The 21,336-nt window shown below is 53.8% G+C and overlaps 2 protein-coding genes across 4 annotated transcripts in view; one reads left to right on the top strand and one right to left on the bottom strand.

Moving 5' to 3' along the window:
- Window positions 1–166: 166 nt before the first annotated feature.
- TAOK2 (TAO kinase 2) lies at window positions 167–18,951 on the top strand. Of its 3 annotated transcripts, XM_079946273.1 has the most exons (19): window positions 167–1,461; window positions 4,532–4,698; window positions 4,877–4,948; window positions 5,039–5,140; window positions 5,639–5,684; window positions 5,817–5,913; window positions 6,065–6,178; window positions 6,285–6,376; window positions 8,459–8,552; window positions 8,648–8,729; window positions 9,532–9,699; window positions 9,874–10,134; window positions 10,334–10,495; window positions 11,954–12,319; window positions 12,402–12,605; window positions 12,929–13,168; window positions 16,275–16,487; window positions 17,443–17,625; window positions 17,708–18,951. In XM_079946273.1, exons 2-19 carry the CDS (start codon window positions 4,567–4,569, stop codon window positions 18,227–18,229), a joined length of 3,150 nt encoding a protein of 1,049 aa, XP_079802399.1. In that variant the 5' UTR covers window positions 167–1,461; window positions 4,532–4,566; the 3' UTR covers window positions 18,230–18,951. The 3 variants fall into 3 exon arrangements, with proteins under 3 accessions (XP_079802399.1, XP_079802400.1, XP_079802398.1); XM_079946274.1 differs by lacking the exon at window positions 16,275–16,487; XM_079946272.1 differs by lacking the exons at window positions 16,275–16,487; window positions 17,443–17,625; window positions 17,708–18,951 and having other exon boundaries at window positions 12,929–15,018.
- A 729-nt stretch (window positions 18,952–19,680) lies between these two features.
- HIRIP3 (HIRA interacting protein 3) overlaps window positions 19,681–21,336 on the bottom strand; it is a 2,683-nt gene continuing 1,027 nt past the window's right edge. Inside the window, exons 4-7 of the mRNA XM_079946118.1 lie at window positions 20,782–20,810; window positions 20,512–20,680; window positions 20,331–20,429; window positions 19,681–20,244 (exon numbers count right to left, since the gene is read on the bottom strand). Coding sequence (XP_079802244.1) covers window positions 20,081–20,244; window positions 20,331–20,429; window positions 20,512–20,680; window positions 20,782–20,810 — 461 coding nt within the window. The 3' untranslated portion in view covers window positions 19,681–20,080. The remainder of the gene's footprint in view (window positions 20,245–20,330; window positions 20,430–20,511; window positions 20,681–20,781; window positions 20,811–21,336) is intronic.

Raw genomic sequence — 21,336 nt, 5'->3', positions numbered from 1 at the left:
TTGAGGTGGGAATTTTAAGGTAGAGAGTCTCGGGAGGTTTAGGGGATTTTTCCTTGTTGACTCTTCAGTTTGGGTTGGTATAGGGCATAAGGTTACTGCAGCTCTTGGGTATGGTCATGGAAATGCTTTGACATAAATGCATTGTGACCTTGTGCAGGTCATGCTGCTGTGAAGGGCCTCAGTCTCCTGAAGGGATATGACAGATTGAGTTTTCTCAGCAAAGATTCCTCGAACTTGGGAGCCCACGACCAGGCTGGATAGTTACTAACCAGGACAGTCCGTTTTCCCGCCTTTTCCGCGCCCAGCAGCAGTCTTCCCTTACCCCTCCCAACCTCTACCCTGCACGCAGGCGCAGATCACGGCTTCTTATTTCCTTCCACCCGCGCCCCCTCAAAGCTTCCCCTAGCAACAAGCTCGGGCTCCGCGCTAAGGCGGGGCGAGCGCATGCGCTGCAGCCCTTTCCACCACCAGTTGTCGGACAGCGCGCTGGGCTCCTCCTTCTCCAAGACTAGCCCTGCTCCCCACCTCCTCCCACCCAGGGTCCGCGTGGCGGAGCGCGCGCGCACTCTGGCTGGGTTGCTGCCCAGCTCTCTGGCCGCATCCTTAAGGAGAGAGGGGCGGGGCTGTTTCCTTTAGGGCCCCGCCCCCTTGGCCCGGCGTCCATACCGCGCCTGCGCGCTCCCGCCCGGTCTCCATCTTGGAATTGGGAGGAAGAGGGAGAGGGAGACTGGGACGAGACCGGGGCTGTGGTGCGGAGAGGCTGAGGCTGAGAAGAGGAGAGGGGGAGAGGGCACGGGGACCGCCCTTAGCTACAGTCTTTCAGCTGTCCTCGGGAAAGAGAAGGGGAAAGGGAGGGGGCCGGGGCGGGAGTGGGGGCTGTCACCCTCGGACCCCGGCGTGAGAGGGGCCGTGCGGTCGGACGTCCTCGGGGTAGGCCCCCTGTCGGTGGCCGAAGACCTGGGGCTCAGTCCCCTCGGTCCCGAATTTCCGGGCCTGACCCCACGCTTCTCAAATATCCGGGTCTCAGCCCCTGAGATTCCAGATATCCGGGACTCGGGTCCCAACCTCTCTAAACCTGGGGCTCTGTTTCACAGGGTTTCAAATATCTGGGGTTCAGGACCCTGCGTGCACCAGTATCCGGGGTTCATTCCCCACGAGTTCAAATATCAGATTCGGCCTCCCCCTGTTCAAATATCTGGAGTTAAGACCCCACAATCAGAAATCCGGGACTCAGCAACTGTCGCCCTCGAGGAAAAGGAGGACTGGACCGCGAGGTCAGATCAGGTTGTCACCCCCTCCCCTCCAGGGGAGGCTTCCCGGGCCCGCCCCTTAGGAAGGGCGAAAGCCGAGGAAGAGGTGGCAAGGGGAAAGGTCTCCTTGCCCCTCTCCCTGCTTGGCAGAGCCGCTGGAGGACCCCAGGAGGAGGCGGAGGCGCTGGGGCACCATAGTGACCCCTACCAGGTGAGACACGGGCTGCAGGGGCGCGGGTCCCTGTGTCTAGCTTGAGAAGAGAGGGTGCTGCTTTCTGGGAAGCTGGGCCTGGGTAGGCTCTCTCCTCAGGATGGGGAAGCCTAGCTGGGCCAGTGGTCAGCCTCTGGCTAGCCTTGCCTTCTGCTGCCACCCTCTTCCCCTTCCTTTTCCCTTCATTATGTCTGGTTGATGAGGGACCTCAGGTGACAGGGTCTCTGATATCACGGGGGTCACACCCTAAGGTGCTTGAGCTAATCAGATGGATTTGCACCCTTCTGGTTTTCTCCCTGTTCACTTTGCCCCTCACAGCTACCCCTTCATGATTGTAACTCTCTTTCCTCTGGGGTGTTAATTCCCATGCCTCTGGTCCCCATGGTGGGTCTGCTTATCTGTTTTTTAGGCATGGTCTGCTTGGGTTTCTTGTCCTTTCAAGGAAGTGTATATGTGCATTTGTGTTTAGGGGTGCTTGGCAGTATTTCCCCCAACTATTGTTACCTTCCAGCCTCTTGCTGTGATGGTATAAGTAATCTAATTTGTCAAGCGATTTATCATTTACAAAGTGCTCTACATCCATTCTCTCATTCATCTCCCCCCTCATTATCTGGTGAGGGGGCTCTTTTACTGCCTTCTTCCCATTTTACAGTTGAGGCTATTGAGGCCCAGAGAGATTGCCCAAGGTCCCACAGCAGCAGAATAGGATTGGAACCCAGGTCCTTGAACAAGTCTTACCTGTGTTCCATACCTGTCTCTTGTCATCTCTTTTCTTCTGTGCCTAGGTTTAGCCATGGGTCCAGAAGAGAATGGATTGGGGTGAGATTTAAGAATGGGAGAGAGAAGAGCTTCCTTTTTAGGAGGCCTATACTCAGAAGCTTTTCCTGATGGGAGGCTCTGGCCCCTGCCTTCTGCCTCATGGATTTTTCTCTCCACTGTGACCTTCATCTTTACCCTCACCCCAGTCTTTGGCCTGGGTTCCTGAGAGGGCCATCTCTTGTGACAAATGATAGTGGTGTCTCTTAACAGTTAAAGCCAAGCTGCCGGGGGGTAGGATGATCCCCAAAGTATTAAAACCTTGTCGTGGCGACTCTGGAGGCAGGGAAGGAAAAATCCATATGCTGAGTGTCTGCATAGTGTTCCTAAGTACGAGATCTCATTAAAAATTTCACAACAGCTCCACGCTGTAATCCGTTTTACTGAAGAGAAGACCAAGTGTAAGGAACTTACTCAAAGCCTTGTTGCTGTATATTGCAGATGAAATGCACTGGTAGTGAAGCTTAGGGTGGACAGGCTTGGGTTTCCTCGTCTGTAGAATGGAGGTAACGTTGTCCATTTTAGAAGGTGGTTATGATTTAGCACAGACCTTGGTAATCACTCAGATGTTTGGTGTTTGAGGAAGAGGCCCCTTGTGATGTTTTGCTGGCATCTCTTATATGTGACCTGGGGTCCTCAGTTGGCATTCTTGGTTGGGTGCAGGTAAAGAGGTCAAGAAGATTCCTTTGGCAAGCTGTGAGCACCTGCCTTTGTGTGTGGGTGTGTGGTGGGGGTGAGGGGTGCTTGGCAGGGTTGCTGGCAGAAGAATGGAGAAAGGGGCCTGCTTTGAGCGGCCTGGGAGCTGCTTGGGGCTGGGCTGAGGGCAATCAATCAATCTCCTAGGCTATTCTAAGCCCTCTGCACCCTGGGGGCCCACCAGAGAGTCAGGCTTACTCCTTGCCCTCCAGCTTCCAGTGGGGCTGAGGAGACAAAATTAACAACACAACAGGAAACAATGTGTGACAGAATATAATTACATGCTAAATTGTTAGGTGCTTTTAAGGAGCTAGAACTCTGCCCTGGGAGTTGAGCTCTGCTGAAAAACTCCTTTGTGCCTAAATTCCAACAAGTGCTTATCCAGGAGTTTGGCCTGGAATCCCCTCAGGACGTCTTGGCTCTGATGTACTGCTGGAGTTTTCAGTACATTTCTGGCAGGGTGCTCTAGGAGTTCTTCCCCCCAAGGGCTTGGGGTAGTCAGGGGAGGCTTCCTAGAGGAGGGGGCTGAGCTTGGGGTGAGTTGTTGAGAGAGTAATGAGTACACAGGCCTGACTGGAGAGGAGAAGATCCTGTTCTCTGACCTTGGAGAAGTCCTTCCTTTCTATGCCTCAGCGATCTCATCCATGAAATGGTGATCCTGATCCTGCCCTGCTTGTTTCATAGGGCTATTTTGAAAGCATAGTGGTAGAGGACCAGCTTTGGGCAAGTCACTTAACCCCTCTGAGTGCCTTTCCTCATCTGTAAAATAGGGGTAATAGTAACACCTCATAAGGTTGTGGTGAGGATTGAATGAGAGATAATGCATGTAAGGTGCTTACTGTATATGCTTAATAAATGTTCTTTGTACTGCAAATGTCCTGTACCTGTGTGTGTTGCGTGTGCCATTGGACTGGACAAGTAAGGCAGCCCAGATCGCAGGCCCCCAGAGCCAGACACCATTTCTATCCCTGTCCTTCCCATTCTCGATCTCCCGCTTGCCACAGTGTCCCTAGCCCTTTTTGAGAGCGAGTCTCCTGGCCCCTGTGGGCCAGTACCCACTTGTAACAATGGCCGGATTTCCACTGCCTCCGGCCTTGGCTGTTTCCTGCTCTCTTCCAGAGTGTGAGAGGTTGAGGGAGGAGGGGGCCTCAACGCCAAGGGGAACAGGAAGGTACCTGGAAATATTTGGGGCGTGGGACTTGTGGGACAGGACGCTTGGGGATCTGGGGTTCTGGCTGGGAGGCAGAATCTTTTATTCTTGAGGTGAGATTTAGGGGCTGTAGGGAAGTGGAACTTGTTGAGGGCTGAGGGGTTGGTGAGGATGCTGAGCTCCCAGTCTTCCTTTAGTTTTAGGGACTCCAGGGACCCGGCCCTAGTGCAGTCGTTGCCAGGGCAACTTCATTTTTCTTTTTTCTTTTTTTTTGAGCTTTGATATTGTTCCTAATCTCCCCCTGCCCTTCCTTGGTAATGCCTCCCCCTCATCGGAACTAGGGGAGGAGGGGCCCTTTCTCTCTCTGAGGGCCCCATCTTTGTTCTAAGAGTCCCATCTTTTCACCAGGTTAAGCCCCACTCTCAGGGCCCCCAGGGGCCACCATGCCAGCTGGGGGCCGGGCCGGGAGCCTGAAGGACCCTGATGTGGCTGAGCTCTTCTTCAAGGATGACCCGGAAAAGCTCTTCTCTGACCTCCGGGAAATTGGCCATGGCAGCTTTGGAGCTGTGTACTTTGTGAGTTGAGGCTTGGGAGGGTGGGGCAGGGACTGTCTTCCCACTGTGGACCTCCAAACAGCCCTGTACACTATTCCACCACACCAGGCTTTCCTGCCCTCTCCTGCTGGGCCAGCAAGTCTTCCTGCTACCCAGTGCTCACTGGGGGCCTTCACTACCTTCTGGTCTGGTCCTCTAGGCCCGGGATGTCCGGAATAGTGAGGTGGTGGCCATCAAGAAGATGTCCTACAGTGGGAAGCAGTCAAATGAGGTAGGTCAGGCTTGACAGACTGGTAGGAGGCAGGGGACCCCAGGCTCAAGATGCAGGCTAAGTAAGCCTCTCCTCCCCTGACCTTCTCAGAAATGGCAGGACATCATCAAGGAGGTGCGGTTCCTACAGAAGCTCCGGCATCCCAATACCATTCAGTACCGGGGCTGTTACCTGAGGGAGCACACGGCTTGGGTGAGCTGGCCCCCTGACTCTGCCCTGATCTTTGTACTCAGTACTCAGGCCCATCCTTATCCTGGTCTAGTCTCTTAGGTGGGCCCTGTTCAGGGTGTTGTTGGGCAGATCATGGGAAGGAGGAAATCTTTCCCAACCTCTGCAGTCCTCAGACAAACTCATAAGCAGCACTGTGTGTCCAGAGGGAGAGGCTGAAGAATGACATAGACTATTAGCAGTTGAAAGGGGGCACATGGGCTGGGAGAGCTGGAGATTGAACGATGGGATTCAGATGGAGATGGTAGTGATGTCTTGGGCTCTTTCTAAGGGAGGCCCTGACTCCAGGGACTTCCCCCCACCCTCTCGTTTCCCCAGTTGTCGTTTCTCCCTGTTATTACCTTGGGACCATTGCTTGAGTAGAGGCTAGGCAAGGAGGCCCTCTGTTTTGGATCTCTCTCCAAGGGAGATAGGCCAGGGGTGGCCAGATCTGCTGATCTCTGACCCTTGACCCTTCCATAGCTGGTGATGGAGTATTGCCTGGGCTCAGCTTCTGACCTTCTAGAAGGTAAGTGATTCTTTGGCCAACAAGTGGGAGAAGGGAGAAGAACAGAGAAGCCGTAGGGGAAGGGTTAAGGGAAGATAGTTCCAGTCCCACCCTTGGGCTCCCTCAGTTTGATGTTTTTCCCTTACTCCCCAGTGCACAAGAAGCCCCTTCAGGAGGTGGAGATTGCAGCTGTGACCCACGGGGCCCTTCAGGGCCTGGCTTATCTGCACTCCCACAACATGATCCATAGGTACAAGCAGTACTGACAATGGCTGGGAGGGGGTGCTCTTTACACCACTCCTCATTCTGCTGGGCTCCAGTCTTCTTGGAAACTTGGTGCAAAAGCCCCTGCCCAGCCTTTCTGAGATGCATGTCTTATCCTTGTGCTTTGCCTTTGGCAGGGATGTGAAGGCTGGAAACATCCTGCTGTCAGAGCCAGGCTTGGTGAAACTGGGGGACTTCGGCTCCGCATCCATCATGGCACCTGCCAACTCCTTCGTGGGCACCCCATACTGGTGAGTGGGAGTGGTGGTGAATGGAGAGAGCTCCCGGGATGTTGGGAGCAGGAGTTGGCAGGGTCTGGGCGGGTGATTAGCCTCTCTCTCCTGACCATTCTCCCAGGATGGCTCCAGAAGTGATCCTGGCAATGGATGAGGGGCAGTATGATGGCAAGGTGGATGTCTGGTCCTTGGGCATAACCTGCATCGAGCTGGGTAAGGACATTCTCCTCTTGGCTCCTTATCCTCTTTTCTCTCCACTCCTTTCTCTTTTTCTTACTATCCCCACACCATCCCATCCTCTGAGGCCTCCAAGCATCTGTCCATTTTGAGTCTACCCTTGATCCCCAGTACAGGCAGCTGTCAAATCCTGCCATTTCTTAGACCTAAAGATTTCATAACATTCATCTTTTCTTGTCCACTACTCTAGTTCTAAATCTTTTTTGGGTGCCCACTGTGTGCCATGCACTGTGCTAGTAGGTTCTGGGGGTAGAGCAGTGAATGAGGTTCTTGCCCTCTTGGAGCTTACATTCAAGTTGAGGAAATAGGCATGTTTTCTTTCAATGTAAGAAAAGCTGAATGGAGAAGATATGGGAGCAGTACAACCAAAAAACAAGGTATTTGACCTAGTTAGGGGCTGAGGAAGGTCTCCTTGTAGCAGAGATGTCTAAACAACCACAAGACAAATAAATAGGTAGCTTTGAAAGACTGCAGGGAAAAGTATTCCAGACAGAGGAGCATGCCTGGGGAGCTGAGACTAGCCTCAGTTGTTTGGAATATTGCGTGTGTTAACGAAGAACAGTGAGTGATAAGGCCAGAGAGTTAGGCTCAGTGAGTTCACGAGGTCTTGAAGCCATGTTGAGGTTCTCATCTCTGCCAGCCAATGCTATTGAAACAACTGTTTTAGTGAGATAATGTTTGTAAAGCCCCCAACACGGTGCCAGGCACAAAATAGTTGCCCAAGAAAGAGATGTTATCAGTTACTCTTACCAACAATTTCCTGCAGTGATCTCTCCCACTGCCCGTCTCTTCTTCCTCCCAGTCTCTTTTACATCAGAGAGATGTGCTGTTGTTTTCTCTTCTCCTCAGAGCTGTCAGTGGCTCCCCATTGCCTTCAAGACTGAAGCCATCCCCATCCTTGTTTCCACCAAGCTAAAGGCTCTGCTTCCTAAAGGCTGGCTTTCCTCTTAACAAGTTCTGAATTTTTCTCTTAATTACCTTTGTTTGTATTGTTTCCTGTGCCCAAGGTTGGAGATTTGGACTTGCCTTTCCCTCCATCTACACATGTCTACATTTACCATTTAAGGCCATGACCAGATAGGCGATGGAAATATGTGAAGCAGGCCAGGTATAAGAAAAATCTAGAGCTGTCCATTTTATTCCTAGTTTTTGGCAGAGACATGGGTGCAGGGAACTATTTCTCTACTATTGAAAAAACCCATCAATCTTTATTATAAATGGCAATGGATAGTCAGTATCAGGGAAGCAATATGGAGGAGACTACAGCAAACCGGAGGTTGCTGTTCCCACCTGAAGAGGGCAGCTGTTGCTTAGCTCCAGCCCATTGTTATGCAGGAATGTAGGCTCCATTCCACGAGATCTAAGTTTTTAAGAGAAACTGGAAATTTAGGTTATTATTTCATTATTATTATCAGAATTTAAAAATCACTGTTTAGGCAAAAACCAAAACCAACACAAAGCATTTGTCTGGGCCACAAGGGGCTTCTAGTTTGTGACTTCTGATCTGAGGCCTGCATCCAATATCCCTTTTTCCAAAATAGCTTCCCTGAATCCCCTGCGAATGTACCAGTTTGAAGTCCCACCACACACCCAGCTTCCCAGCCATTTACCTGTTTTCCTCTTGTGCCAATTAGCACTTTGAACTTGATGCTATTTGTTCAATCCTATTTAATCTTCCCTATTAGACTGGAAGTTCCTTGAGGACAGGGCCTGTCTATTGCTTTTCATCTTGCCCGTAATACTTAAGCGAGTTTTTTGCTCTGATTTGGCACCTAATAAATATTAGTTGGGTCGGCAACTGAATGTGCTTTCTTCTGCCTTCATTCGTGCTTTTGCATGTGTTATTTTCTTTGATACCTATTCCACCCATGTGCAGTGGAGAGGATGCGTGCTGCGTCTTACAGAGGAAGGATTAATTGAGATTATGGGAATTGCTCAGGGTCATGGAGTGAGGAAGTCAGGGAGCTGGGGTGTGAGCCCAAGTCTTCTGATTTCCATTCCAGTCTCCTCTGCCCACCTGCCACCTCTCACCTTCTCCCCCTTGACCTTTCTCTGTAGCGGAACGGAAACCACCGCTGTTTAACATGAATGCGATGAGTGCCTTATACCACATTGCACAGAACGAGTCCCCCGTGCTCCAGTCAGGACACTGGTGAGGACTGGGATTCCTGGGCCCAGGGGTTAGGCCATAGGGGTAAGGCTGCCTGGCTCACGCCCTCCCCACCCTTCCCCTGCTGTGACTTCTAGGTCTGAGTACTTCCGGAATTTTGTCGACTCCTGCCTTCAGAAAATCCCTCAAGACAGACCAACCTCAGAGGTTCTTCTGAAGGTGAGGGCTCACTGGCCTAGCATTCTCCTAGAACTGTAGCTTGTTGGAGCCACAGAAACCCCTCAGTGAAATTAGTGAGTCCTGATTCTTCCTCCACTGAGAACTTCATTTATGAATTCCCACCCCCATCCCCAGTGCCCAGTGGACTCTGTGTTTTGCAGGGTTTTGTCTACCAGATTGCCTTTATTTATTAAGTAATCATTTGTTTTCCCGTCTTTTATTAATCAAAGATATATATAATTGCCAGCCAGAATTTCTGGCCAGTGTGCAATAACCAGGGTTACCACACCAATCTGATGTAATTCAAGCCAAAAGCCTGTGTAGCCTTGTCGTGGGGAAATGTATGATTTCCCTTAGGGGTTTTTTGAGTTATCAAAAGTAGAGGGGCCCCCATTCCCTTCAGAGATCCATAGGGGCCTAAGGACCCCTAGTTGGGAACTGACTTAGATTGTCTACCCTGACCTACTTGTTTTATAATTGTGGGATGCTTTATGAGGCCCAGAGAGGCCTCATGACGTGTCCAGGGGCACAGAGCACTTTGATAGAAGACCTGGACTAGAATCCAGATCTCCTGGCTCTTCTTGCCTGTCAGCCATGCCTGGAGGAACAAGAGACTGTGTGGGGAGTAGAGACAGGGTGGTAAAAATTAATGTGGGAGGAGGGGTTGGGACAAGGCCAGCATCAACCTGTGTTGGGCATGGGCCCCAGGGGAGTGCCTCAGGCCAGAGGGAATGCCAGGATCCACGGGATATTGGGATGCGGGAGGTGCTTGGCGGCAGGCCTCAGTGCTCTCTTCCCCCAGCACCGCTTTGTGCTCCGGGAGCGGCCACCCACAGTCATCATGGACTTAATCCAGAGGACCAAGGATGCTGTTCGGGAGCTGGACAATCTGCAGTACCGCAAAATGAAGAAGATACTGTTCCAAGAGGCGCCCAATGGCCCTGGCGCTGAGGCCCCAGAGGAGGAGGAGGTGACCCGGCTTGCCCTGCCACCCTTCTTCACCACCATGTTGTGCTTGCCTCCTAGCGGTTGCTTGGCGCCCCTCCCCACCCTTCTCCATACCCCCTGTCTCTTTGTGCTACCTCCGTATGCACATCCCTTGTCCTTCCCCTTCCCTGCCCAACAGCCTGTGTCCTGTCCACAGGAGGCAGAGCCCTACATGCACCGGGCCGGGACGCTGACCAGTCTAGAGAGTAGCCATTCAGTGCCCAGCATGTCCATCAGCGCCTCCAGCCAGAGCAGTTCAGTCAACAGCCTAGCAGATGCCTCTGACAATGAGGAGGAGGAAGAGGAGGAGGAGGAGGAGGAGGAGGAGGAAGAAGGCCCTGAAGCCCGGGAGATGGCCATGATGCAGGAGGGCGAGCACACAGTCACCTCCCACAGCTCCATCATCCACCGGCTGCCGGTATGCAGCTCACCCTGAGTAGGCCTGACAGCGGCAGGGCCGAGCCCCAGCTCCCCTTCTCAGGAATCACCTTGGTTCCCTGCTCTCCCTCCCATGCGTGACTGCTCCTTCTCTAAGTCTGCCTGGGTCTCCAGGGAACTCCCTGTGGGCCCATTGACCTCTGAGCCTTGGGCATTCCTTCCACCTTCCCTTCCTCTAGGGCTCTGACAACCTCTATGATGACCCCTACCAGCCAGAGATGACCCCAGGCCCTCTCCAGCCACCTGCAGCCCCGGCTCCCACATCCACCACCTCTTCTGCCCGCCGACGGGCCTACTGCCGCAACCGGGACCATTTTGCCACCATCCGTACTGCCTCCCTGGTAAGTGCAGCCATCCTGGATGCCCCAGACTATCTAAGTCCAGAAATGACTTTCTCCCTGTGGCATATGATTAAGTCCAGATTCCACCGTCACTTTGTGTTGCTGTCTCTTGCCTTCTCACCTCGACCGTCTCACCTAAACCCTCCCCTCTCCCCTCCCTTCTCCCAATAGACTATTTTGGTCACATTGCCCAGCTCGTACTCCATTTTTGTGGCTGGACTTAAATAGCATCTCCTGGCATGCCTTCCCAGGCTCCTGGCCAGCCAGGTGCTTCATATCCTGTGCTGTGATACTCCTGAACAGCATGATGACAGGTTTGCTGGATTCTGTGCCCCTAGAGGGCAGAGATGGTGTACAGGCACCTGCCTGTGCCAGTAATTGGCTTTCAGGCCCACACACATCCCTGTATTTAATCCTTCCAGCTCTTCTGGGAGGGTGAGGGTATGATCCCATTTGTGAGATGAAACAGCTATGACTCAGGTGGGGCTACCTTTGGTGCTTCCCAAATTCTGTAACCAGGACCTTGGTCCTCTCTTAAAGTAACAGCGATGTTTTTCTCAGTTCATAGGAAAAGGGGTATACTTTTCCTAAAACATAGTTTTTCGTCCATACTTTTAATAAACTTTTAGATTACATTCCTGTTCAGCTGTAAGCTTCGATGGTCCCCTTGGAGGCCACTGGTTGGTCTAGTATGTTCTTGTAGCCTCTGCTTATGGCTGGTTGTTCTTTTAGGACAACTCTTCAGACCCTGTGATGCTTGGTGCTTTGTGGTACTGTGTAGAGAGGTCTGTGATCTCCAGGGGTTTGGCCACCTGGACTAGTTTGGGGTACATTGACATAGCCCTTGACAGTGGGATCTGAGCTCAAACTTCAGATGAGGACATCCAGGCCCAGTGTTCTTGTTATTCCAGTGTCCCATGGTCCATATTCTGGCTCCGTATCTGAGCTGTAAAGGGTCTTCAGTGTTTGCTGAAGGGGAAGGAACCATCACTTACTGGTTCAGAGTGTTCTAGACACTATTACATAGGTATCAAAGTTAATCTCCCCGCCCCCTGTGAGGAGGTGTTATTGTCCCATTTAATAGAGCTAAGGCTTAGCAGCATTAACTTGCTTGAGGTCACATGGTTAGTAAGTGACAGAGCTGGGATCTGGTCCCAGGTCTGTCTGATTCTTTCATTCTTTTGAATTAATCTGAATTGTTCCTACTTTTATGCAAAACCCTGTGCTCAGCACCTTTTCTTGTTTCATTCAGTCTCACCAACCTCTGAAGGAGATATCTCCATGATCCAGTTGAGGTGGCAGGCTCAGAGAGGTTAAGCGTGAGGAAGATATCAAATGAGAATTAAACCCATAAGGCTAACACTCACGTTCTTCCCCCATAGAGCACGAAGACTATGTGTGTTAATAAAATGGGGGCCAGGGCTGCGCCCCACTTCTCATCCTTTCTGCCGCCCCCAGGTCAGCCGTCAGATCCAGGAGCATGAGCAGGACTCAGCCCTGCGGGAGCAGCTGAGTGGCTATAAGCGGATGCGACGACAGCACCAGAAACAGCTGCTGGCGTTGGAGTCGAGGTTGAGGGGCGAGCGTGAGGAGCACAGTGCGCGGCTGCAGCGGGAGCTCGAGGCGCAGCGGGCTGGCTTTGGGGCTGAGGCTGAAAAGCTGTCAAGGCGGCACCAGGCTATCGGTGAGAAGGAGGCGCGAGCTGCCCAGGCTGAGGAGCGTAAGTTCCAGCAGCACATCCTCGGGCAGCAGAAGAAGGAGCTGGCTGCCCTGCTGGAGGCGCAGAAGCGAACCTACAAACTTCGGAAGGAGCAGCTGAAGGAGGTGGGTTAGGGCTGCAGCAGTGGGTGGGGTTGATGGAGGGTGAGGCGGGCCCTGACCTCCTTGCTCTGCTGCCCTTTCCTAGGAGCTCCAGGAGAACCCCAGCACACCCAAGCGGGAGAAGGCTGAGTGGCTTTTGCGGCAGAAGGAGCAGCTACAGCAGTGCCAGGCGGAGGAGGAGGCTGGACTGCTGCGGCGGCAGCGCCAGTACTTTGAGCTGCAGTGTCGCCAGTACAAGCGCAAGATGCTGCTGGCTCGTCACAGCCTGGACCAGGACCTGCTTCGAGAGGTAGGCCACCCCCTCCCTGTTCCCCTCCCAGATCCCAGGCACCTACCCTTTTCCATTTGCCTCACTTGTGGTTGTCTTTCCCATCTGCCCTCATTCGTGTCACAGCTCGGCTTCTCTTCAACACCTCTTTCGCTTCTCGTGCCCACTAGACCCTGCTAGAGTTCCCAGGCCAGCTAGGAGCTTGGCTCCCTTACACCTCTCATCTACACCCCTCATCTCCCCACCCTCGGCTCCCTCTGCCAAGGAGTCCTGGGCCTCTCACTTCCTTGACACCAACAAGGCTTTCTGACCAGTTTCTGGGCCCTGCCTCCCTTTTGCCTCAGGACTTGAACAAGAAACAGACACAGAAGGACTTGGAGTGTGCATTGCTGCTACGGCAGCATGAGGCCACACGGGAGCTGGAGCTACGGCAGCTCCAGGCCGTACAGCGCACGCGGGCTGAGCTCACCCGCCTGCAGCACCAGACGGAGCTGGGCAACCAGCTGGAGTACAATAAGCGGCGTGAGCAAGAGTTGCGGCAGAAGCATGCAGCCCAGGTTCGCCAGCAGCCCAAGAGCCTCAAAGTACGTGCAGGCCAGCGTCCCCTGGGCCTCCCGCTCCCCATTCCTGGGGCTCTGGGACCACCTAACACAGGCACCCCTAGAGAAGAGCAGTCCTGCTCATCTGGCCAGGAGGCAGACCAAAGAATTCTGGGAGAGGAGGAGGAAGCAGTTCCAGAGAGAAGGATTCTGGGGAAGGAAGGGGTTGCCTTGGAGCCAGAGGAGCAGAGGATATTGGGGGAAGAGTCAGGAACCCCTAGTCCCAGTCCACAGAAACATAGGAGTTTGGTTGATGAGGAAGTTTGGGGGCTACCTGAGCAGGAGATAGAGGAGCTTAGAGTTCCATCGCCGGCACCCCAGGAGAGGAGCATTGTGGGCCAGGAGGCATCCGGGGAATGGAGGTTGTGGGGGAAGGAGGATGGTAGCCTCTTGGATGAGGAGTTTGAGCTTGGCTGGGTCCAGGGTCCAACACTGACCCCAGTCCCTGAGGAGGAGGAGGAAGAGGAGGAGGGTGCTCCATTTAGGACCCCAAGGGATTCTGGAGATGGTTGTCCCTCACCAGACATCCCCCCTGAACCCCCTCCAACACATCTGAGGCCCAGCCCTACTAGCCAGCTCCCTGGACTCCTGTCCCATGGCCTCTTGGCTGGACTCTCCTTTGCAGTGGGGTCCTCCTCTGGCCTCTTGCCCCTACTACTTCTGCTGCTGCTCCCACTGCTGGCGGCCCAGGGTGGGGGTGGCCTGCAGGCAGCCCTGCTGGCCCTTGAGGTGGGGCTGGTGGGCCTGGGGGCCTCCTACCTACTGCTTTGTACAGCTCTGCACCTGCCCCCTAGTCTATTCCTACTCCTGGCTCAGGGCACCGCACTGGGGGCCGTCCTCAGTCTGAGCTGGCGCCGAGGTCTTATGGGTGTCCCTCTGGGCCTTGGGGCTGCCTGGCTCCTAGCCTGGCCAGGCTTGGCTCTACCTCTGGCAGCTATGGCGGCTGGGGGCAAATGGGTGCGGCAGCAGGGCCCTCGGATGCGCCGGGGCATCTCTCGACTCTGGTTGCGCGCTCTGCTGCGTCTGTCGCCCATGGCCTTCAGGGCCCTACAGGGCTGTGGGGCTGTGGGGGATCGGGGCCTATTTGCACTCTACCCCAAGACCAACAAGGATGGCTTCCGCAGCCGTCTGCCTGTCCCTGGGCCCCGGCGGGGTAATCCTCGCACTGCCCGACACCCACTAGCCCTGTTGGCAAGGTTTTGGGCCCTGTGCAAGGGCTGGAACTGGCGCCTGGCACGGGCCAGCCAAGGTTTAGCCACCCGCTTGCCCCCCTGGGCCATCCACACACTGGCCAGTTGGGGCCTGCTTCGGGGCGAGCGGCCCAGCCGTATCCCCCGGCTGCTACCACGCAGCCAGCGCCGGCTAGGCCCCCCTGCCTCCCACCAACCACCACCAGAGACTCTAGCTGGGCGGAGATCCCGAACCCGCCAGTCCCGGGCCCTGCCTCCCTGGAGGTAACCAACTCTAGCTTCTCCCCAGCCCAAATCTAGAGCATTGAGCACTTTATCTCCCACTACTCAGTGAAGTTTCTCCAGTCCCAGTCCTCTCCTCCCTTTCACCACTCCTTCCTCGGTATGCTTCCCCACCTCACCCCTAGCCCTTTGGGCCTCTAGACAGGCAGCCTCCTCCACCGTGGAGTCCGGAGATTATATTTTGTGTTCTCCTGATGCTCCCCCCCACACCCTAAGTTATTGCTGTTCTCCCACTGTGTGTGCTCATCCTCACCCTCATCGACTCAGGCCTGGGGCCAGGGGTGGCAGTGGGTGGGAAGAGTCATGTTTTTTTTTCTCTCTTTGATTTTGTTTTTCTGTCTCCCTTCCAACCTGTCCCCTTTCCCCCACCAAAAAAAGAAAAAGACAAACACAAATAAAATATCTGAGCGGAACTGTACCTTTGGCCCAGGCTGCCTCTGTCTGCTTTGTCCTGCCGCCTAGCCTCCCCGGTATGCCCCCAATCTGGACCCTTGGCCCCCAGTTCCATGACCTCTTCACCCCATCTACGTTATCTCAACCCCTTTCACTCCTCAGCCTCATCCTCTCTACCTTCATAGCTTCGTTGCACCATGACCACCACCAGTTCAGGGGTCTGGGCCCCTGTTGAGCTTCTCCAGAACTTCTTGGTCCCACAGTTCCCCTGTTTGTGGATTCCTCCCCGAGAGTCCTCAGGTTCTGGGTCCTTTTGTCCTCATTCACTGCCTTTCCTCCCAACTCACTCCCTACGTGGTTGCCTTCTGTCTGGGAGCTGAGTTTCTCTCCTGGCATCAGGCATTACCCTAGAGGGCTGGGGGGATGGCACTGCAAACTGTCCACAGTAGGGGGTGGTGAGTTTGGGGGCCCAGACAGTGTGGGGGCTGCGGAAATGGGGTTGGTTGTGGGCTTGGAGTGGGAGCTGAGTATACAAGGGGCCGGGCTGGAATGTGGATATCTGGTCAGGGTGGCAGCTGCTGGCCTGTTGAACTTGTCGGGCCCTTTCTGGCCACCTCCTTTGCCCCTTTCCCTTATGTGGCCCGACATGGGGCCACCCATCTTATCCATTTCTTAGCTTGGTGCTTATCCTTCCCTCCCTCCCACCCTGAGGTGATGAACCTGGGACTTCCTCTGTCTTTCCTCAGCTGTGTTGCTGTCTTCCATGTGTGTGTTGAGTGACTTGGTTTTCTCACTTGTTCATATTCTGTATCTGCTCACAGGCGTCTATCTCTAGGTTGTATTTTCTCCCTCTTTGCATGGTCAAAGCTTCTTGTGTGCACTCAGTACTCTCAAGATTCTCAGTTCCCTGTCCATGAACTCTCCTGCTGTTTCTTGTGAGTTTTCCACCCAACTCTGTGAACGTGCTCTTGGAAGATGTCTTGTTTTCTTTGCATCTCTTGCCCATTGAGAATCTTCCTGATCTCTCTCAACACAATCCCATCTCTCCATGTCTGTCTGTATACAGCTCCCCCCGCCCCCTCTGTCTAACATGTTTTCTGTTTCTCTCCCTCTTCTTGTCTCTGCTTCTGTCTCCTCTCCTCCTCTCTTTCTTCTCCCTTTCCCCTGGTTGTTCCTCCTCCTCCTCTCCCCTGCCCCCATCTCCCCTTGGTCCGTCCACTGCATAGTCTAAGGAGCTGCAGATCAAGAAGCAGTTCCAGGAGACGTGTAAGATCCAGACTCGGCAGTACAAGGCTCTGCGGGCACACTTGCTGGAGACCACGCCCAAAGCTCAGCACAAGAGCCTCCTTAAGCGGCTCAAGGAAGAACAGACCCGCAAGCTGGCAATCCTAGCTGAGCAGTACGACCAGTCCATCTCAGAGATGCTCAGCTCACAGGCGGTGAGGCCTGGGGTCCAGGGAGGGAGCGTGGTGGAGGTTGGCCTTTGTATTTCCAGCTTAGCTGTGGGCACTGCAGGTGGGGGGTGTAGACAGAGATAGGGCTTTTTGCTCTTGGGAAACTCAGATATTCTTCCACTGTTGGTATTCTCTGCAATGGTTTTACTATTTCTCTTAAGTATTTTCTTAAGGTCTTGACAAAGCCAGCCTGCCTACTCCACCCAAGAACCACCAAGGAAAGAGTGGATGTAATTTTTCCTGGGCCTGAGTTAGTTTAATCTGTGAACAGGGAACAAATAAAAATGATTGTGGCCCTCAGGCCAATTTGCTCAGACTTCTGGAGGATTTTGAAGTTTGCTGTTCTAAAAGTGATCACACATCACACTGGAATAGGCCACTTAAAATAACACTGTAAAAAGTAGAAGTGTTCTTATTCATTGCCGTTCCCTCACCTAACCCACCTCTCAGAGGTAACTGTTGTTAACAATTAATTGTATTTTAGATTTTTTCCTATGCATATTTAGAAAATTATATAAAAATTTTAAAAGTGGAATCATACTTTATATACTGGTCTCTAACTTCTTTTTCCACCTTGTATTTCTTGGACATCTTTCCATGTCAGTACACATATCTCATTTTTTAAGAGCATAGAGTTTTCCATGGTATGGATGTACCATAATTTATTTAACCCATCCCTTATCGGTGGACATTTAGGTTGTTTCCAGTATTTTGCTATTACAACGCTTCAGTGAACACCTTCGAGCACATGTGCAAGTATACCTGGGGGATAAATTCCTGGAAGTGTAATTGCTGTGTCACAGGGTATGACGACCTTTCATTTTGATAGATGTTGAGACTGGCTGCTTCTTGAAACCTGAGGGCCCAGGCCTGCTGGGGCAGGGGAGGATTGTGGGGGTAGGGGAGGAGGCCCCGAAAACTTGCTCTACCTAATCTCTAGCTGCGGCTTGATGAGACCCAGGAGGCAGAGTTCCAGGCCCTTCGGCAGCAGCTTCAACAGGAGCTGGAGCTGCTCAATGCTTACCAGAGCAAGATCAAGATCCGCACGGAGAGTCAACACGAGAGGGAGCTGCGGGAGCTGGAGCAGAGAGTAGCTCTGAGGCGGGCACTGCTGGAGCAGCGGGTAAGAGGGCTGGGCTTCCAGGATGGGGTGGGGAGGGCAGCCCCCACCCCAGACCCTCTGACCTCTATTCTGGGTGCCTCAGGTGGAAGAGGAGCTGCTGGCCCTGCAGACGGGGCGCTCTGAGCGAATCCGGAGTTTGCTCGAGCGGCAGGCCCGTGAGATCGAGGCTTTCGATGCTGAGAGCATGAGGCTGGGCTTCTCCAGTATGGCTCTGGGGGGCATCCCAGCTGAGGCTGCTGCCCAGGGCTATCCTGCTCCACCCCCTGCCCCCGCCTGGCCCTCCCGTCCTGTTCCCCGTTCAGGGGCGCACTGGAGCCATGGCCCTCCTCCACCAGGCATGCCCCCCCCAGCCTGGCGTCAGCCCTCTCTCCTGGCTCCCCCGGGTCCCCCAAGCTGGCTGGGGCCCCCAGCACAGAGTGGGACACCCCGTGGTGGAGCCCTGCTGCTGCTAAGAAACAGCCCCCAGCCCCTGCGACGAGCAGCCTCGGGGGGCAGTGGCAGTGACAATGTGGGCCCACCTGCTGCTGCAGTGCCTGGGCCTCTGAGCCGCAGCACCAGTGTTGCTTCCCACATCCTCAATGGTTCCTCCCACTTCTATTCCTGAAGTACAAGGTGGATAAGCCGATGAATGAGGCAGGGGTGGGTGGAGCCTGATCCTGGAGGCTCTAAGCCTGAGGTCCATCCAAGGGTGGGGGACAGGAAGTTGGCTCCAGCTCCCCTCAGACCTTATCTCATGAGCTTCTTGGGCTGGCCAGTGGCCCAAGGCCAGCTTGGGCATAGGTGCCTCAAGGCTGACCAGGAGCCCCTGCCTCCCCACCATGGTGCCAGGGTTTCTCTCCATCACGGCCTCGGGAAAGGAGGGAGATATGCGTGTCAAATATTCATCTAGTCCCCTGGGGGAGGGGAAGGGTGGGTCTAGATATATTATATAAAGCGAACTATACTACCCCCTGGAATGGGGCCATGGACTTGGGGACGCCAGGCCCCCCAGACCTGGGATGTGACAGAGCAGGTCTGGGGCCTGGGGTGGGGAGAACGGGAGGAAAAGGTCTTCCTGAAAGAAAGATCAGGATGGGGTCTTGGGGTCAGGATGCCTGGGTCTCTCCATTCCCCTGTTGCTGTCTGACGTCCTGTGCCGTCTTGTCCTTTATCCTTTTTTTTTTTTTTTTTTAAATTGAGATTTGAGCTGGGGCAGGGGAACAAAATAAGAACCTCAGAAGGGGCTGCTCCCAGGCCTGGGGGCAGTCATGAGAGCCCCTCCCAGCTACGGGGCTGGCACAGAGCCCCATGGCAAGCTTTTAATAAACTGTTGGTTATTCTAACAGATCCCAGGACTCACCTTTTCTGTCTAAGGTGTGTGTTAAGGAATGTTCAGTGGCAGGTGATAGTGTTACTTGTATTTAAAGAGAACTCACTGGGATGTGTAACTAAAAATTTCAGTGACTTTACTGACTTTGGACATGACTGAATCCAGAGCTTCAAAGGAAGTCATCAGTCGCTGGACCTCTGCTTCCCTTTGCTTTGGCTTCAGATTTTCAGGAAGGTTCACCTTACCCACAGGCCCCTGGCAGCTCCAACCTTACAACCTGCCAACAACCTCAACAGCAAGAATTCCAGCAGTCCTGAAGTGACTTCATTGGTTTGATCTGTAGCCAGAGGCCTGGGGTGCTCTGATTGGTCAGGTTTAGACCCTGTACCCACCGCTTTAAGGCTGAAAGAGTCGGCCCGTGGACTAAGTGGCTGTTTCCAGAAAGGGGAAGAAAGACATAAACAATAGCTGTTCCCAAGACCTTTCATTTTGTGCTTCACATTCTTTTTAAGGCCAGTTATTCAGATCTTCCTCCCAACTAAGCTTTAGGTTATCTGACAACTAAAAGCAGGGTGGTCAGGGACTTCCCTGGCGGTCCTGTGATCAAGACTCCCTGCTTCCACTGCAGGGGGCATGGGTTTGATCTCTGTTTGGGGAACTAAGATCGCACATGCCACACAGCGTGGCCTAAGTAAATAAATAAAAGCAGGGTGGTCAGAGGGGCCCACTGGTCAGGCTGGAGAAAGCAGCCACACTCTTTTTGAATCAAGCCTGGTGGCAGACTGGATGGCAGGGTCAGGAGGCTGGGACTTTCTTTGGAGAATCTGGGGGAAATTAAAGGGAACCAGATCAGGGGGACAGTGGCTACTCCTCAGCTTCCTGGACCAAAGTACAGGGGGTGAGAGTGGGGGACCAGTTTTGATGAGGTGATTCAAACACTCCTTTATTGAGTCTTCAAAAATAAATCCCTGTAAACACTTTACACTGGGAATGTGAAGCTGAGAAGTAGAATCCCAATAACTTGTGTCCCTGGGAGCTGCGAGTCTTCTCCGAAGAAAGCTGCTTCTGCTCTGCAGGCAGAGTTGGGGTGGGTATGCTGTATATGCTTTCTACAAGTGCAAAGTCCCTCCTGGGGACAGGGGGAGCTCAGTTGCTCTCGCCATCACTGCTGATGATGCCACGCATATGTGACCAGTCTGGGGGTGGGGGGCGGGGCCGCTCTTCCTCTGAGTCCAGGGTCCTGCAGTATAGCTCCCCTGGTGGGGCTGCTGCTCCTGCAGGGTTCCAGGCTGTGCGTCTGCGTGGCCGGCCTAGAGGGGATGAGAAAGCAGGAGATGAGTTGCCTGAGAAAGTCCATGCCCCATCTGCTCCTGGACAGTGGAAGGAAGCCCCTCACCTGAACCACTGATGATGTTGGTAATGTCCAAGGAGGCTACCTCAGCTGCCTCTTCCCGCTGCTCCTTCAGGGCCCGACACTTCTCTAAGGAAGGGTTACCTGGGCAGAAGAAGCTCGTGATCCTCTCCTCCCCAGCAGCCAAGGCCTTCTCCTGCAGCCCCCAGGGCACGCCCAGCCTCACCCTTCATGCCCAGGGCTTCCAGTTCTGCCCGGAGAACACTCAGGCGTTCCTTGTGTGAACGGCAGGAGCCCAGCAGCTTCTTGTAGTTTCGATGAGCCCCACAGGCCCGAATGTAGCGCTTTAGCCTCATCACAGATGGGTGGTCCTCACCAGGGCGACCAGAGCCAGCCTGGCAAGGGAAGATAGCAGCTGAAGGCCAAGCCTTTTGGGCTTGAGTCAGGGTCTCCCTCTTCCTGGATGGTAGCCTCCCACCCCATCTTCAGCCCTCACCTTCCTGCCTTTATGTTCTGGACTGCCATCTGTGGAAGAGGAGGAGGAGCTTCGTGTCTGCCTTTCTTGGAGCTCTTCTTGGAAGAGCGGTTCTTCCTCTCCTTCTTGGGGGTCCCCTCTGCCTCGCTGTCACTCACCTCCTTCTCCGAGTCACTTGCCTCACCATTGATACTGCCCACGTTGGCTGTCTTTCCAGTAGTTGGCGTCATCTTCCTCCAGCTGTCTTCCCCATCCTCCTCACTGCTTCCACTCTGCCTTTTCCCACCCTTCCACTGGGTCCTGTCTTTGCTCTTCCTCTGCACTAGGGGCTCTTCATCTTCCCCACTACTATTCCCACTGCCTGCTGCTGATCTTTCCTTCTGTTCCTCTCTGTCCCCCGGGGATCCCAGCAGTCTTGCTGCCCTGCTTTTCTGCTTACAGCTCCTCTCCTCCAAAGAGGAGGACCTTTGACCTCCACTGCTCTGGGCTGTGAGTTTCCAATCCTCTTCTTCCTCTCTGTTCTCTTTCTTCTTGGCTAGGGTCTCCTCCTCCTCACTCTCCTTTTCACTCTCCTGG

Source organism: Stenella coeruleoalba, assembly GCF_951394435.1.
Source record: "Stenella coeruleoalba genome assembly, chromosome: 15".
NCBI lineage: Eukaryota > Metazoa > Chordata > Mammalia > Artiodactyla > Delphinidae > Stenella > Stenella coeruleoalba.
Note: the sequence above shows the minus strand (reverse complement) of the source record. Positions and strands in the feature narration are given on the sequence as shown.

Bases quoted from the DNA above. Each gene is read 5' to 3' on its own strand.
- TAOK2 (XM_079946272.1), top strand. From the start codon at position 4,567: ATGCCAGCTGGGGGCCGGGCCGGGAGCCTGAAGGACCCTGATGTGGCT. The intron at 5,685-5,816 runs GTAAGTGATTCT...CTTACTCCCCAG, and splicing joins AGCTTCTGACCTTCTAGAAG to TGCACAAGAAGCCCCTTCAG. The intron at 6,179-6,284 runs GTGAGTGGGAGT...CCATTCTCCCAG, and splicing joins TTCGTGGGCACCCCATACTG to GATGGCTCCAGAAGTGATCC.